We start from the raw sequence: 17,985 nt of genomic DNA on the forward strand, positions 1-17,985 counted from the left end.
CCCCACGCACCCCTTGCGCACCCCCACACCCCTTGCACACACAAGCACACATCCCCACGCACACACCCCTTGAACACCCACGCACCCCCTTGCACACCCCCAGCTCAGTGCACACCCCATGCACACCCCTCGCACCCCTGTGCACACCCCATACACCCCCTGCACACCCCCAGCTCAGCGCACACCCATCTCAGCACCCCCCCTTGCACTCCCACGCCCCCCCTTGCACACCCACAACCCCCCCTTGCACACTCACCAGGCCCCTTGACCAGCACCCGCAGCTCCCCGGTGCCGGCGCCCTTGGTGAAGACCCTGAAGGCGGCTGCCTCCTGCACCCGCACCCCCTTGGGCTGCAGCCCCCGGCCCGAGGCGCGGCACGCGGCGGGGCTGCAGGCTGGGTGGGGGGGGGGGGGTCACACTCAGCACCCCCGCCTGGCACCCAGCACCATGGGGGGGGGTAATGGGGGGTGTAACGGGGGTGTAAGAGGGACCTGGGGGCAACGGGGTACCTTGGGGACAGCCTGGGGGCATGGGGTGCTATGGGGGTGCCAGGGCACTGGGGGGGCATGAGGACACCTTGGGGACAGTGGGGTGCTGTGGGGGTGCCAGGGATGTCAAGGGGGGCATGGGGACACATTTGGGACAGGTGGGGTGCTATAGGGGCACCAGGGACATCAGGGTGCCACTGGGACACCAGGGACATTGGGAGGGGGCACAGGGACACCCTGGGGACAGTGGGGTGCTATGGGGACAGCAGGGACATAAGGGGGGGTCCATGGGGACATCCTGGGGACAGGAAGGTGCTATGGGGTCCCTATAAAAGGCTGTGGGGACACCCTGGGGACAAGGAGGCGCCACGGGGGCACAAGGAACATGAAAAGGGCCGTGGGGACACCAGGGGACAAGGGGATGCCAGGAGGTCCCCAAAGACATAGGGGGGCTGTGGTCCACCAGGGGGACCAGTGGATGTGGCAGGGACACCAGGGGTACGAGGACACCCCGGGGACACGCTGGGGACGTCGGGGCCCGCTCTCACCTTCGGCCACGTTGACGGTGAAGGGGCTCCTGGGGATCTGCGCGCCCGCGTAGGTGACGTGCACGAGGTGCGTGCCCTGCAGCGCGGGCCGGTAGGTGCAGCGGAACGTGCTGTCCCCCTTGTCCTCCAGCATCACCTCCACCGTGTCGCGCCGCCCCTGCGGGTCCACGATCACCACGCCCACGTCGCCCGCGCCGGCCCCTGCCACCGCCAGGACACGGCCTCAGCACCACGACGCCACCGTGACGCCGGGACGTGGCCCCGGTGACACCGCGTCGTGGCGCGGCCGTGACACCAAGACACGGCCCCAGTGCCATCGCATCATGACGTGGCGATGTCGCCAGGAGAACATGGCCCCAGTGCCACCACATCATGATATGTGACCATGCCACCAGGAGAACATGGTCCTGGTGCCACCACATCATGACATGTGGCTGTGCCACCAGGAGGACGTGGCCCTGGTGCCACCATTTCATGGCATGGCCATGCCACCAGGAAGACGTGGCCCCAGTGCCACCACATCGTGACGTGGCTATGCCATCAGGACATGGCCTCAGTGCCACCAAATCATGACGTGGTTGTGCCACCAGGAGGAAATGGCCCTGGTGCCACCGTACCATGAGATGTGGCCATGACACCAGGAGGATGTGGCCCTGGTGCCACCATATCATGACGTGGCACCAGGAGGAAATGGCCACGGGGCCACCCAGGGCCACCACAGCCACACCACCATGAAGACACAGCCCCAGTGCCACCACAGCCCTGCCACCGTAAGGACATGTCCCCAGTGCCACCAGGCCATGCTACAGCCCTGCCACCACGAGGACACGGCCCCGGTGCCACCCAGTGCCACCAGCATGCCCCCACCCGTGTCCCAGCCGCCCACCTGCAGTGTAGATGTCGAAGTAGGTGGCCTTGTTGGCCACGTTGCCCACAGGCTCCAGGCCGGGGCCACGCGCTGTCACCTTGCTGGCGTCACCCAGCGCCATGCCCACGTTGACGCCGAAGGGGCTCTTGTCGATGTTCTGCCCCGCGAACAGCACCGTCACCTGCGGGACACCACGAGGACACCAGTGTCACACCTTGGGGACACCCTGAGGACCCAGTGCCACAGCTTGGGGACCTCTGTGGAATACCCCAAGGACCCAGTGCCAGAGTCTGGGGACACCCTGAGGACCCAGTGCCACACTTTGTAGTCCTCCATGGGACACCCCAAGGACACCAATTCCATGCCTTGGGGTCCTCCATAGAATACCCCAAGGACCCCAATGTCACACCTTGGAGACCTCCATGGGATACCCCGAGTATCACACCTTGGGGACACCCTAAGGACCCCAATTCCACAGCTTAGGGACCCCCATGGGACACCCTGAGGACCCCAAGGTCACACCTTGGGGACCTCCATGGAACACCCCGAGGACCCCAATGCTGTGCTTTGGGGACCTCCATGGGACACAACAAGGACCCGCTGTCACACCCTGGGGACACCCCAAGGACCCCAATTCCACACCTTGGGGACACCCCAAGGACCCCCATTGGACACCCAGAGGAGCCCAAAGTCACACCTTGGGGACCTTCATGGAATACCCCAAGGACCTCAATGCTGCACCTTGGGGACCTCCATGGGACACCCCAAAGACCCAGTGTGACAACTTGGTGACACCCCAAGGACCCACTGCCACACCTTGGGTACCTCTGTAGGGCACCCCAAGGACCTAGTGCCACACATCGGAGACACCCCGAGGACCCCCATGGACATTGGGGACACTCCGAGGACCCCCATGGGACACCCAGAGGACCCCAATTCCACACCTTGGGGACCTCCGTGGGACACCCCAAGGACCCCAGTCTCAGACCTTGGGGACACCCCAAGGATCCAGTGTCACCCTTTGGGGACACCCCAAGGACCCCAATTCCACACCTTGGGGACACCCTGAGGACCCCCATGGGCCACCCCGAGGACCCGCTGCCCCACCCTGGTGCCCCCCGCTGGCGCCCTCACCTTGTGCAGCCCCGCGACCTTGGGGACGTAGGTGACAGAGTACGTCCTCTTCTTGTCGTTGTTGGGGACCACCTTGGCCTGCGGTGAGAGCCCCAAGGGGGGGGGGACACGGTGTCACCAACCCCACAGAGGTCACCGCGATGGGGCACGGCGCCCCAACCCTCGTCCCCAGCGCCCCCAGGGGGTGTTGGGGACGGGGACGCGGCGGGGTCCCCTCGCACCTCCTCGGTGTGGCCCTCGGGGTCCTCGATGTAGACGAGCACCTCGCCCACGCCGGCGTCCAGCGTCTCCACCGTGAACTGCGCCGGCTTCAGCACCGTGTTCCCCTGGGGCTCGATGCCTGCGGGACGGGGTCAGCATGCGCCGTCACCGCCAGCCCCCCCCGGCACCTCCCCGCCACCACGGGACATCACCCCGGCGCCACCGTGGCCGTGTCACCACCAGGACACATCCCCACTGCCACCCAGCGCCACCACGGCCACCGCAACATAAGGACTTGTCCTCAGTGTCCCCACAGGTGTGCCACCATGAGGACACGTTCCCAGTGTCACCAGGGCCGTGCCATGACCATGCCACCATGAGGACACGTTCCCAGTGTCACCAGGGCCACCACGGCCACCTCACTGTGAGGACAAGTCCCTAGTGCCACCATGGCCATGTCACGAGGACACATCCCCAGCACCACCATGGCCATGCCACCACAAGAACATGTCCCCAGTGCCACCATGGCCATGCCACCATGAGGACATGACCCCAGGGCCACCATGACCGTGCTACGGCTATGCCACCACAGAACATGTCCCCACTGTCACCATGGCCATACCATGACCATGCCACCACGGGGACACGTCACCACCACGGCCATACCCCCACAAGGACATGTCCCCAGTGCCCCCTGGGGGTCATCCCCACACATGGGGGGATCCCTGGGCTTTCAGCGTCCCCCCATGTCCCCCCGTGTCCCCGTACCAGGCCCGTAGGCGCGGGCGCGCGTGGGCTGCAGCTGCCGGGAGCGCAGGGGGGCTCCGGGCTTGAGCTTGGCCTTGGGGAACTGGGACAGGTAGGTCATCACCGAGTGCTCGTCCACGTTGGGGTCCACGATCTCCTCGGGGGCGATCACCTGCGGGCGCCCCCCCCATTAGTGCTGTGACCCCTGCACCCCGGGACCCCCAGACCCGGGGACACCCCACACCCAGGGACACCCCTTGCACCTTGGGGACACCCATCCCCAGGGGACACCCCATATCCGGGGCCTCCCCCTTACCCAAAGGACCCCCCATACCCAAAGGACCCCCCCCATACACAAAGGACCCCCCCCTGCACCCTGGGGACCCTCCACACCCAGCAACCACCCCCACCCAAGGGACCTCCCTGCACCTCAGGGACACCCATCCCCAGGGGTCCCCCTGCACCCTGGGGACCCCCCCTACCCAATGGGGACCCCCCCACCTGGGGACTCCCCATACCCAGGGGTCCCCACTGCATCCAGCCCCCCCCCCTGCACCCAGGGGACCCCCACACACACCTGGGGACCCCCCCCATACCCAGGGGTCCCCCATCACCCCCAGCACACCACCCCCCCCCATACCCCCAGGACCCCCTCCCCCCATATCCAGGGACCCCTCCCCCCATTCCCAAGGGCACCCCATGCCCAGCCCCCCCGTGCCCCCCCCCCATGCCTGGGGCACGCCGAGCCAGTCGTCCGCCTGCTGCATGGCCTCGCGCGCGTTCTGCACGGGCTGGTTGGGGTCCCAGCTCTCCCAGTCGGGGCACAGCCCTGGGGGGGGGCAGCGGGGCACCCCTGGGGTCAGCACCCCAACACCACCCCCTCCCAGAGCCCCCCCATGTCCCCCCCACGGCCACCCACGACCGCAGCCTGGGGGTGCACAACGCACCAAAGTGCCCCCCACAGCCCCCCGGACCCCCCGTAGCCCTTCCATATTGCCCCACCCCCTATGCCCCCTGTACCCCAATAGCCCCCCCCAGCCCCCATACCCCAATAGTCCCCCCATAGCCCCCAGAGACCCCCACTCCACACAGCTGCCCAGACTCCTGCACCTGCCCAGAGCCCCCCCCATTCTCCCCATAGCCCCCCATTCCCCATAGCCCCCCATTCCCCATAGCCCCCCCATGTCCTCCCAGCCCCCATACCCCCATAGCCCCCCATAGTCCCCCACGCCCCATAGCTGCCCCTAGCCCCCCCATGTCCCCCCATAACCCCCCACACATCCCATAGCCCCCCATGCCCCCCAGGCCCCATAGCCCCATGTCCCCCCACCCCCCCATGCCCCCCACAGCCCCCCATGTCCCCCCACGCCCTCCATCCCCCCATGCTCCCCCACACCCCCCCAGCCCCTATACCCCCATAGCCCCCCACAGCCCCATAGCCCCCCAACACCCCCAGCCCCCCATGTCCCCCCATGCCCCCGCCCCCCCCAGCCCCTATTCCCCACCACGTACCCCAGCATCTATGCCTCCCATGTCCCCCCCTACACCCCCCAGCCCCTCTACCCCCATAGCCCCCCGCAACCCCATATCGCCCCCAGCCCCCTGACCCCCCCACCCCCCCGTGCCCCCCCCCCCCCTCACCGGGCGCGCAGTTGTCCACCAGTGCCCCCAGCGCCTTCCCGTCCTGCCAGTCGCGGTTGAAGTTGGTGATGGGCAGCTGGGGCACCTTGTTCTGGATCCAGCCCAGCAGGCGCTGCTTCGGGGTCTGCCGCCGCGCGTCCTCCTCGTCCTCGTCCTCCCACATGGGCATGGAGATGGAATAGTGCAGGATCAGCGTCCACACCAGCCCCAGGATCAGCTTCAGGTTCCCGTCCACGATCGCCTTGCTGTCTGTAGGGGGTATGGGGGACGTATATGGCACGTATAGGGGATAGATGGGATGTATAGGGGGATATAGGGGGGTATAGGGGACGGAGTAGTGCAGGATCAGCGTCCACACCAGCCCCAGGATCAGCTTCAGGTTCCCGTCCGCGATCGCCTTGCTGTCTGCAAGCGGGGACCCCCCGGGACCCCTGGTACTGTCACACCAAGTTGGGGACCCCCCAGGACACCTGGTGTCACCGCACCAAGTTGGGGACACCCCAGGACCCCCAGTGCCATCACATCAAGCCGGGGACCCCCTGGGACCCCCAGTGCCGCTGCACCAAGTTGGGGACACCCTAGGACACCCCTGGTGCCACCGCACCAAGTTGGGGACGCCCCCCAGGACTCCTGGTGCCACTGCACCAAGTTGGGGACCCCCTGGGACCCCCAGTGCCATCACACCAAGTTGGGGACCCCCCGGGACCCCCGGTGCCATCACACCAAGTTGGGGACCCCCTGGGACTCCCAGGGCATCACACCAAGTTCAGGATCCCTCGGGACCCCCATCGCTGCTGCACCAAGTTGGGGACACCCTAGGACACCCCTGGTGCCACCACACCAAGCTGGGGACCCCCTGGAACCCTCAGCACATCACACCAAGTTTGGGACCCCTCCCAGGACCCCGAGCACCATCCCACCAAGCCGGGGACCCCCCAGGACCCCCAGTGCCATCACACCAAGCCGGGGACCCTCCGGGACACCCAGCACCCGGTGCCATCGCACCAAGCTGGGGACGCCCTGGGACTCCTGGTGCCACTGCACCAAGCTGGGGAGCCCCCATGACCCCCTCAGTGTCCCCACACCAACTTGGGGACCCCCGGGACCCCCAGTGCCACTGTACCAAGTTGGGGAGCCCCCCAGGACCCCCAGCACCACCACACCAAACTGGGGACCCCCCCCCAGAGCCCCAAGGCGCACACGTGGGGGTGTCCCGGCCACCCCGGCACCGCTCCGGGGACCCCCCCCCTCAGCACGCAGGGCACGGGTGGGGGTCACCGGCACACCGGCACCAGGCTGGGGCCCTCCCCCCCCCAGGACCCCAGGACGCACGCACAGGGGACCCCCAGCACCCGGCACCCAGCTGGGGACCCCCCAGGACCCCAGGCTTGGGACCCCCCCCAGGTGCCCCAAGGCACACGGGGACGTCCTGACCCCCCCAGCACCAATTTGGGCCCCCCCAGGACCCCCGGCTGGGGACCCCCCCATACCCAGGGCGCACCCACGGGGCTGGGGACACTGGGGCACCCCGGGGGGGGGGGGGGGGACGCACCGTGACAGGTCCCAGCCCCCAGCCCCACCTCGGGGGCACCCCAAAACCCCCGGAGCACTGGGGGGGGGGGATCCCCAACCCCCCCCTGCGCCCCCCCCCCCAGCCCCGGGGGTCCCCAGCACAGCGCCGGGGGGTGCCCGGGGGGGGGAAACTGAGGCACGGAGCTGCCGGGGGGGGGTTGCGGGGGGGGTGAGGGGGGGGGGTCCCAGCCCCCGCCCCTCCCCCCGGCCCCAACACGAACCCGGCGCCCCTCCCCCCCCCCGCCCCTCCCCTCCCCCCCCCCCCGGCCCCACCGAGCGATCGCGTTTCGGGAGGAAATGGCCGCGGGGGGGTGGGGGGGCGCGGCGCTGAGGGGGGGGGAGGGCGCGCGCCCGCGGGAGCGCGCACGGGACCCCTGGGGGCGCGCGGGCGCGCGTTGCAAGGGCGGAGGGGGGGGGGGGGGGGGGCGTGCAAGGGCGCGCAAGGGCGCGCGTGCAAGGGGCGCCCCCCCCCCCACACGTGTGCCCGCGGGGCGGGGGGGGGCGCGCGTGCGCGTGCACGAGGGCGGCGTGCGCGCGCGCGGGGCCGCGGGGTCACCCCGCAGCTGTCCGGGGGGGGGGGGGGCGCCCCGGGGGGGCCCCACGCGCGGGGGCGGCGGGCGGGGAGCGGGGCCCGGCCTCGTGCCAGCGGCGTGAGCTCAGCGCCGCGCCCACGCGGGGGGCGGCCCCACGGCACCGCCCGGGGGGGAGCAGACCCACGGCACGGCCACCCCCCCCCCCCCGGACCCACGGCACAAAGACCCCCCCAGACCCACCCGTGGGGCCAGACCCACGGCACGGACCCCCGAACCCCCCGGCCCCCAAGGCACGGGCCCCCAGACCCCCAGCCCAAAGCCCCCAGCCCCACCCATGGGGCCAGACCCACGGCACAGACCCACAGCCCCGTGGCCCAATGCCCCCCGGCCCCATAGCACAGGCCCCCAAACCCACGGCCCAAAGCCCCCAGCCCCCCAACCCAAAGCCCCCCAGCCCCACCCGTGGGGCCGGCCCCATGGCACGTCCTCGCCCGCAGCTCGGCCTCCTGTGGGCCAGCCCCACGGCACGGTGCTCACACAGGGAGCCGGACCCCCGAGCACACCGCGGCGTGGACCCATAGCGCGGCCCCACAAATGTCTTAGCCCCACGGCGCAGCCCCATACACGAGGCCAGCCCCACGGCATGGCCCCATGGGGCAACCTCGTGGCAAAGCCCCACGGCACAGCCCCACGGCACAGCCCCCACACATGGACCTGGCCCCACGGCACAGCCCTATACAAGAGGCCAGCCCCATGGCACAGCCCCACGGCACAGCCCCACGGCACAGCCCCATACAAGAGCCCAACCTCACGGCACAGCCCCGATGGCGAAGCCCCACACGGGACCTGGCCCCATGGCACAACCCCATGGCAAAGCCCCACGGCAAAGCCCCACACCCAGCCCCGCGCACATGCGGACCTGGCCCCACAGCACGGCCCCACAGCACGGCCCCACGCAAGGACCTGGCCCCCCGCCAACCCCCCTCGGCTCACCGATGGACACCAGCTTGATGTGCTCCCGCTCGAGGAACTCGAGGGCCACCGAGACGTTCTCCAGCTTCATCTGGCGGAAGTTGGGGCGCGGGTGGTACTTGCGCCCCATCTTCTTCTGGCTCAGCACCTCGAGCAGCGCGATGAGCCGCAGCCCGTCGCTCAGGTCCCGCTGCAGGTCCCCGATGCGCTTGTGCACGCACTTGAGGTGCTCGTTGCACCAGCGCGTGAAGGTGTTCTGCTGGATCTTCTTCCAGGGCGCGTCCTCCGCCAGGTCCTTCTCGGTGGCCGGCAGCTCCTCGGGGTCCTCGCCCGCCGGCGCCTCGTAGCCCGACGAGTTCATGGCGGGGACGGGGATGGGGACGGGGATTTGGGAACGGTGGCCTCGCCTCGGTCCCGGCGCTTGGGGACGGTGCCCGGTGTCCCCGGGCGGGTGCCGCTGCTCGGGCTCCTGTAGTTTTGGGGTCCCCCTGCTTGGGGGTCCTGTAGTTTTGGGGTCCCCCTGATTGGGGGTCCTGTAGTTTTGGGGTCCCGCTGCTCAAGGTCTTGTAGTTTTGGGGTCCTGCTTCTCAAGGTCCTGCTGCTCGGGCTCGCGGAGTTTTAGGATCCCACTTCTCCGGGTCCCGCTCCTCAAGCTCCTGGAGTTTTGGGGTCCTGCCGCTCAGGGTCCCGTAGCTTTGGGGTCCCGTGGATTCGGGGTCCTGCTGCTCGGGGTCCCGGAGTTTCGGGGTCCTGGAGTTTCGGGGTCCCGCCGCTCGGGGTCCTGTGGATTTGGGATCCCGGGGATCTGGGGTCCCGGGGATTCGGGGTCCCGGGGATTCGGGGTCCCGGGGATTCGGGGTCCCGCTGCTCGGCGTCCCGCGGATTTGGGGGTCCTGCCGCTCGGGGTCCCGAAGCCTCGGTGCCGCGGTGCCGTGTCCCTCCGGGCGCGTGGGGCCGCGGTCCCGCGTGGGTGCCGGTCTCGGTGCCGGTGCCGGTGCCGGCGGCTGAGTGGCGGCGGGGGGCGGCCGGGGCCGTTTTAAAGCGCTGGGGCCCGGCCCCGCGGACCCGCCCGCGGCAGCAGCGGCAGCGATCGCGGCCGGGCCGCCCCGTGACAGCAGCCGCTATTTATAGCCGCGGGGGGGGGGCCGCGGCCCCCGCCCGACGACGAGCCCCGAAAACCGCCCGGACCCCGCGCGCGGAGCCCCCGCACCCCGAAACGCCGGGACCCCGAAACGCCGGGACCCCGAAGCTACCGGACCCCCCCTCCCGGACCCCAAAACTACGGGAGCCGAAACTCTGGGATCCACCCCCCCCCCCGGGCCGGTGCCCCGAAACGCCAGGACCCCGAAATGCCGGGACCCCGGAAGCCCAAACGCCAGGACCCCAAAGCTATGGGGCCCCGAAACTCCGGCACCCGAAACTTCGGGACCTCCCGGACCCTGAAACGCCAGGACCCCAAAGCTATGGGGCCCCGAAAGTCCGGCACCCGAAACTTTGGGACCTCCCGGACCCCGAAATGCCAGGACCCCAAAGCTATGGGGCCCCGAAACGCCGGGACCCGAAACTACAAGACCCCGAAACTACGGGACCCCAAAACTACGGGACCCAAAAAGCTGGGACCCCGAAACCATGGGACCCAAAACTATGGGACCCCGAAACGCTGGGACCCCAAATCTACAGGACCCCAAAATGCCGAGATCCCAAAAATACAGGACCCAAAACTATGGAACCCCAAAACGCCAGGACCCCGAAACATGGTGAACCCCCTGTGTCAGTGCCCCAAAACTCCAGGACCCGGCACCCCAAAATTCACAAACGCCAGGACCCCAGCACCCCAAACTCTGATACCCAGGGCCCCAAAATGCCAAGACCCCAGGGCCCCAAAACTCTGTTACCGGGGCCCAAAAACTCCAGGACCCCAAAACTACGGGCCCCCTGGTGCCGGTGCCCCAAGACCCCAAAACACCAGGACCCCAGCACCCTGAAACTCTGATACCCAGGGCCCCAAAACTGCAGCAACCCCAGGCCCAGTGCCCCAAAACACAAGGACCCCAAAACTGCAGGACCCCTGGTGCCGGTGCCCCAAGACCCTGAAACACCAGGCCCTGGTGCCCTGAAACTCCAGGACCCCAAAACACTGGGACCCGGTGCCCCGAGACCCCAGAACACCAGAACCCTGGCACCCCAAAATGACAAGACCCTGAAACACCAGGACCTCAAAACTACAGGATCCCTGGTGCCAGCACCCCAAAATGCTGAGACCCCAGGACCCCAGAACACCAGGACCCCAGCACCCCGAAGCTCTGGTACCCAGTGCCCCAAAACTCCAGGATCCCCAAGTCTGGCACCCCATAAAGCTGGGACCTCAAAACGCCAGGACCCCAAAATTCTGGTACCCAGCCCCCCAAGATGCCGGTACTCCGAGATCCCAAAACACCAGAACCCCAAAAATACAGGACTCCAGCACCCCAAAACTCTGGTACCTGGGGCCTCAAGCTCCAGGACCCCAAAACTACCAGACTCCCAAACCTGGCACCCCAAAATGCTGGGACCCCAAAACGCTGGGACCCAGCACCCCAAAACTCTGGGACCCTGAGACCCCTGTACCCCAAAACACCACCACCTCCCACCCCAAAATCTGCACCCATAATCTCTGGTGCCCCAAAACTCGGTATCCCTGTACCCCCCCCCCCCCCAGGAACCCAGCACCCCAACGTTCCCATTCCCCAATGACTCATCACCCCAAAACCCTGGCACCCCAATACCTCAGCACCCCAAATCCCAACACCCCAAATCACAGCACCCCAAATCCAAACACCCCAAACCCTGGCACCCCAAAACCACGATGCCTTGGGCACCCCCACCCTGAGCACCCCAAACCCAGCCCCCCCCCAAACCTCCACACCCAAACACCCCCCCCCAGGCCCCCCAAATCCCCCCATGACCCCCGCAGCCCCCCCTGAACCCCCAGATCCCCCCATGACCCCCCCCCAGCCCCCCATAACCCCCATTAACGGGACCCCATTCCCATGGGGGGGCCCTGTCCCCGTGCCCCCCCCTTGACCCCGGTGCCGGTGACGCCGCGCGGTGACGTGGCCCCGGGGGGGGTCGGGGTGTCCCTGGGACTGGGGACAGGTCCATGCCCCCCCCATGTCACCACGTCACCACCTGGCCACCGGCCCTGGAAGCTTCCAGCGTGCGAGGGGGGGGGGTGGACGGGGGGGCACCCCGGGGAGTGGGGGGGGTGCTAAAAATACCCGGAGAGTCAGCGCCACGCACCCGGCCCAAAATACCCCGGCACACGCCGCTGCCTGGGACGGGGACACTGGTGGCACCCACGGGGACGGGGACCTGGGTGGCACCCATGGGGACGGGGACCTGGGTGGCACCCACAGGGACACGGGTGACACCCATGGGGGACACCAGTGGCACCCACAGGAACATGGGTGGCTCCCATGGGGATGGGAATGGGGACACCAGTGGCACTCACAGGGACACCGGTGGCACCCACGGGGATGGGGACACTGGTGGGATCCATAGGGCCAGGGACACTGGTGGGACCCACAGGGGCACGGGTGGCACCCACTGGGACGGGGACGCTGGTGGCACCCATGGGGACAGGGACACTGGTGGCACCCATGGGGATGGGGACACTGGTGGCACCCACAGGGACACGGGTGGCACCCACTGGGACGCGGACGCCGGTGGCACCCATGGGGACAGGGACACTGGTGGGATCCATGGGGATGGGGACACTGGTGGCACCCACGGGGACATGGGCGGCACCCATGGGGATGGGGACACCGGTGGCACCCGTGGGGACAGGGACTGGGGTGGCATTTGTGGGGATGGGGACACTGGTGGCACCCGTAGGGATGGGGACACCAGTGGCACCCACAGGGACAGGGTCCTGGTGACACCCCCAGGGACCTGGTGACACCCCCAGGGACGTCCCCACGGGTGCCCACGGGTGGCAGTGGCGCGTCCCCGAGCCGTGACACTCACACCCGCCGTGCGAAGCAGTGGTGTATTGCCCCCCCCAAACCAGTGACAGGGGTGACAGGGGGTGACGGGGGGGGTGACACAGGGGGGTGACACGGGGGGGGCGCGGGGCTCAGCGGGGCCTCAGGCGCGGGTACAGCACGAGGACGGCGGCGGCCACCACGAAGAGCAGGAAGGGCCCGAGCCCCCCGAGGGGTGCCTGGGGGGGGGGGAGGGGCAGTGTCACCGGGGTGGTGTCACTGGGGTGGTGTCACCAGGGTGGTGTCACCACCCCCCCCCCCGTGTCCTCCCCCCACCCCGTACCTGGGTCTCCTCCGAGCTGTGGGGCCGGGACACCCCAGGCTCCGCGGGCTGGGGGGGCTCTGGGGAGGGCCCCAATGGGGGGGCTGGGGGGGGCGGCTCCGTGCTGGTGGGGACCCTACGGGGGGGGGGAATGGGGCTGAGTGATGGGGACGGGGACAGGAGGGGGGCGTGGGGACATGGGGACATGGCTGGGGGGCAGGGGGCAGGGATGGGGACGGGGGGACATGGGGATAGGGGGACGTGGGGAGGGGGACATGGACATGGAGAGGGGGGAGGGGGACATGGGGACATGGCTGGGGGGCAGGGGACATGGATGGGGCCAGGGGGACGTGGGCAGGGGGACCTGGGGGACACAGGGGACACAGGGACAGGGGGACACAGGGACAAGGGACAGGGGCACGTGGGCAGGGGGACACGGGGTCATGGGGACATGGGTGGGGGGTCAGGGGACACGGACAGGGGGTGACGGGGACGTGGGCAGGGGGCACAGGGGACAGAGGGGACGTGGACACAGCGGGGGTAAGGACAGGGACACACGTGGGACACGGGGATGGGGACACGGGGACGTCATCAGGGGGATGTGGCCCGGGGGACGGGGAGATGGGGACACCTCCGGTGGGGACATGGGGAGGGGAGATGGGGGATGGGGGGGACGTGGCCATGGACGACATGGGGGGGACGTGGCCATGGGGGACACGTGAGGGGACAGGGACAGGGGACGGGGACGGGGCCAGGCGGTACCGGTGTCCCCGGCTGTCCCCCGGGCAGCGGTGGCGGTGCTGCAGCGCCCGGTGCGCCTCGGCCACGCGGCCCAGCTCCTCTGCAGGGCGTCACCGCGGTGTCACTTCCTTGTGGTGTCACCCCCCCGCGGTGTCACCCCCACCCTCAGCGAGGCGTCACCCCGCCCCAGGGTGTCACCCACACGCTGTGGTGTCACCGCGCCCCGCGGTGTCACCAGCCCCCAGGCTCGTTCCCGGCCCCACAGTGGCCACCGCGCTGTGCCACGGTGTCACACCCCCCCCCCCCCATGGCACGGCCATTGTCCCACCGTGATGTGGCCACCGCCCTGCCACAGCATGGCCACCAGAGTGCCACCACCCTCCAGTCCATGGCCACCATCCCACTGTGCCTTGGCCACCACCCTCCAGTCCATGGCCACCCCCTTGCCATTCCATGGCCACCCCCTTGCCACTCCATGGCCACCACGTTCCCCTCCATGGCCACCAAAGTGCCACCACCCTCCACTCCATGACCCCCATCCCACTGTGACATGGCCACCAAAGTGTCACGCCATGGCCTCCACCCTCCACTCCATGGCCACCATCCCACTGTGCCTTGGCCATCACCCTCCAATCCATGGCCACCCCCTTGCCACTCCGTGGCCACCACCCTCCCCTCCATGGCCACCAAAGTGCCACCACCCTCCCCTCCATGACCCCCATCCCGTTGTTACTTGGCCACCACCCTCCCCTCCGTGGCCACCACCTTGCCTTGCCATGGCCACCCCTCCTCCCCACGGCCCCCACCCCACCTCATTGCTCCACAGCCACCACCTCGCCACGCCACGGCCACCACCCTGTCCCCGTCCCTGTCCCCATCCCCGTACCCCGCAGTCGGGCCACCTCGGTGGTGGCCTCCTGCCACTGCTGCTCCTTGCCATGGCTGCTGGCGCGCAGCACGGTGGCCTCCAGCTCCCAGCGGGCTCCCAGCTCCCGGCGCATGGCCACCTCCTCCTGCAGGGTGGCTACCTCCCGCTGCCACGTGGCCACCTCGTCCCGCAGCCTGGTGGCCTCCCCCTGCCACGTGGCCGCCTCATCCCGCAGCGTGGCCGCCTCGTCCTGCCACGTGGCCACCTCGCCCCGCAGCCTGGTTGCCTCCTGCTGCCACGTGGCCGCCTCATCCCGCGCCGTGGCCGCCTCGTCCCGCGCCGTGGCCAGCGCCCGCTCCAGCTGACCCCGCTCGGCCGCCTGCCCGGCCTGCAGCGCGCCCAGCTCCGCCTGCAGCGTCCCCAGTGCCGCTGCGGGACACGGGGAGGGGACACGGGGGGGGCACATCCATGGGGTCCCCATCCCATGGCGTCACCGTCCCATGGGGTGCCCATCCCCACAGGGTGCCCATCCCCATGGGGTGCCCATCCCATGGGGTGTCCATCTCTGGGGGTCCCTGTCCCCATGGGGTCCCCATCCCTGGGGATACTGATCCTATGGGATCTCCATCCCATGGGGGTGCTCGTCCATGGGGGTCCCCATCCCACGGGGTACCCATGCCTGGGGGTACTGATCCCTAGGGTCCCCGTCCCCATGGGGTGCCCATTCCTTGGGGTCCTGATCCATGGGGATCCTAATCCCTGGGGTCCCAATCCCTGGGAGTCCCTGTCCCCACGGGGTCCCCATCCCGATCCCATAAGGTCCCCTTTCCCCTGGGGTGCCCACCCCGGGGTCCCCCCCCCCACGCCCCACTCACTGCCCACGGAGGGGCACCCGCTCAGCTCCATGGCCCCGTGGGGGGCACCGCGCCTGGCGCCGGCACCGCGGTCACCGCGGCCCCCGGTCACCCCGGTAACCGCTGCCACCCGCACCCAGTGCCACCAGTGCTCGGTGCCACCGGTCACACCAGTGCCCCCAGTGACACCCCTGACCCCGGTGACATCAATAACCAGTGCCCCCAGTGCTCCCAGTGCCCCCACCAGTGCCACCAGTGTCCTGTCACCAGTGAAACCTGTGACCACAGTGCCATCAATACCCAGTTACCCCAGTGCTCCCAGTGCCCTCACCAGTGCCCTCACTAGTGCCCCCACCTCCCCATGCCCCAGTGCCCCCATTTAGTGCCTCCACCTCCCTGTGCTCCCAGTGCCATCAGCTCCCAGTGCTCCCAGTGCCCTCACCAGTGCCCCCACCTCCCCATGCCCCAGTGTCCCCATTACTGCCCCCACCTCCCAGTGCTCCCAGTGCCCCCACCTCCCCATGCCCCAGTGCCCCCATTACTGTCCCCACCTCCCAGTGCTCCCAGTGCTCCCAGTGCCCCCACCAGTGCCCCCACCTCCCCATGCTCCAGTGCCCCCATTACTGCCCCCACCTCCCACTGCTCCCATTGCTCCCAGTGCTCCCAGTGCCCCCACCAGTTCCATCAGCTCCCAGTGCCCCAGTGCCCCCATTAGTGCCCCCACCAGTGCCCCCACCTCCCAGTGCCCCCACCTCCCCATGCCCCAGTGCCCCCATTACCGCCCCCACTTCCCAGTGCTCCCAGTGCCATCGGATCCCAGTGCCCCCAACACCCAGCTGCAGGAGGGGTGCCAAAGGGGAGGTCCCTCTCTGGGGGTGGGGGCACCATGGGAGCCCCGGGGGGGGCAGCCGTGCCCCCCACCTCCCCGTGCCCCTCCCCACCGCCCCGTCCCCCCCAGCCCCACCGCGCTCTGCGGGGATTTGGGGGGGCATCCCCGGACCTGGGGGGGGGGGAGGTGGGGGGGGGGAGGTGGTGGCCCCCCCGCCCTTAATCCCCCCCCAGCTCCGCCCTAAGCGGCTTGGGCGCTTCCGCGCCGCAAAAAAAAAAAATAAATAAAAATAAATTAATTAGTTAATTAAAAGGGCTCGTCCGGGATTTGAACCCGGGACCTCTCGCACCCTAAGCGAGAATCATACCCCTAGACCAACGAGCCGCCGGCCGCGTTATTGCGCACGCGCCTCCCAGACCCGGCCCCGCCGCCCTCCCCCGAAACGGGGACGCGAAATGGGGACCCCCCAAAAATCCGACCCCAAAAAACAGCCCATGAAATGGAGCCCCAAAACCGAGGCATCAAAAAAAAAAAACAGCCCCAAAATGCAGCTCCAAAACTGCAGCCCCCAAACAAACAGTCCCAAAACTGCAGCCCCCAAAAAACAGGCCTGAAATGTAGCCCCAAAACTGCAGCCCAAAAAAACCCAGCCCCAAAAAAGCAGCCCCAAAAAAACACTCCCAAAAATGCGACCCCTAAATGCAAACCCCAAAAACCAGCCCCGCCAAAAAAACAGCCCCCAGAATGCAACCCCAAAGCTGCAGCCCCAAAAATGCAGCCCCAAAATGCAGCCCCAAAATTTGGACCCCCAAAATGTGGACCCAATAATGCAGACCCAAAAAAACAGCCCCAAAAATTCAGCCCCCCAAAATAACAGCCCCAAAACTGCAGCCCCAAAAAAAAAACAGCCCCGAAATGTGGACTCCACCCTAAAAAACCCCGAAATGCGGCCCCCAAAAAAACAGCCCCCCCCAAAAAAAAGCCCCAAAATCCGGCCCCCAAAAAAACAGCCCCAGGATGCAGCCCCAATAATGCGCCCCCCCAAAAAACCAGCCCTGAAACGCGGCTCCAAAATGCACCTTCAGGATACGACCCCAAAAATGCGGCCCCCCAAAAACAACCCAAAAACTACAACCCTGGATGTACCCCCCCCCAAAATACAACACCAAAACGCCCCCCCCCAACATGCAACCCCAGAATGCGACCCCAAAATTGCAGCCCCAGACCGTGACCTCAAAATGCAACCCCCCCACACAGAGGGGGGGCAGGGGGGTGACACCGGGGGGGGTGTGGAACGGGGGGGATGGGACATGGGGGGGGCACAAAGGGGGTGACGCTGGGGGGATGTCGGGGGCTTACATGGGTGGGGAGCGTTTTGGGGGGGTAATGGGGGGGTTACAGGGGTTGGGGGTGACACGGGTGGGGGTGGTATGGGGGGGTGTCATGGGGGGAATTATGTGGGGGGGTAACTTGGGTGGGGGGGTGTGATGGGTGGGGGGTGATATGGGTGGGAGGGTGACACAAATAAGGGGGTGACGGGTGGGGGGGTGACCCGGGTGGGGGGTGACATGGGTGGGGGGTAACATGGGGGGGGGACAATGCGGGTGGGGGGGTGACACAAGTAAGGGGTGACGCGGGGGGATGTTGTGGGGGGGAATTTCACGGGGTAATATGGGGGGGGTGACACGAGTATGGGGGGGTGACA

The 17,985-nt window shown here is 68.4% G+C and overlaps 1 protein-coding gene across 5 annotated transcripts in view; it reads right to left on the bottom strand.

Moving 5' to 3' along the window:
* The window catches only part of FLNC (filamin C), a 38,698-nt gene extending 28,984 nt beyond the window's left edge, over nt 1–9,714 (bottom strand). For all 5 annotated transcript variants that reach the window (XR_014585718.1, XM_083840618.1, XM_083840616.1 and 2 more), the window contains exons 1-9: nt 8,726–9,714; nt 5,628–5,876; nt 4,718–4,815; nt 4,008–4,158; nt 3,260–3,378; nt 3,039–3,116; nt 1,923–2,085; nt 1,037–1,237; nt 257–394 (exon numbers count right to left, since the gene is read on the bottom strand). Coding sequence is in view for 4 of the 5 variants with exons in the window: in XM_083840618.1 (XP_083696744.1) it covers nt 257–394; nt 1,037–1,237; nt 1,923–2,085; nt 3,039–3,116; nt 3,260–3,378; nt 4,008–4,158; nt 4,718–4,815; nt 5,628–5,876; nt 8,726–9,065 (1,537 nt within the window). In the remaining variant the exon portion in view is untranslated. The remainder of the gene's footprint in view (nt 1–256; nt 395–1,036; nt 1,238–1,922; nt 2,086–3,038; nt 3,117–3,259; nt 3,379–4,007; nt 4,159–4,717; nt 4,816–5,627; nt 5,877–8,725) is intronic.
* Nucleotides 9,715–17,985: the final 8,271 nt, after the last annotated feature.

This window comes from Anser anser (genome assembly GCF_964211835.1).
Source record: "Anser anser genome assembly, chromosome: 1".
NCBI lineage: Eukaryota > Metazoa > Chordata > Aves > Anseriformes > Anatidae > Anser > Anser anser.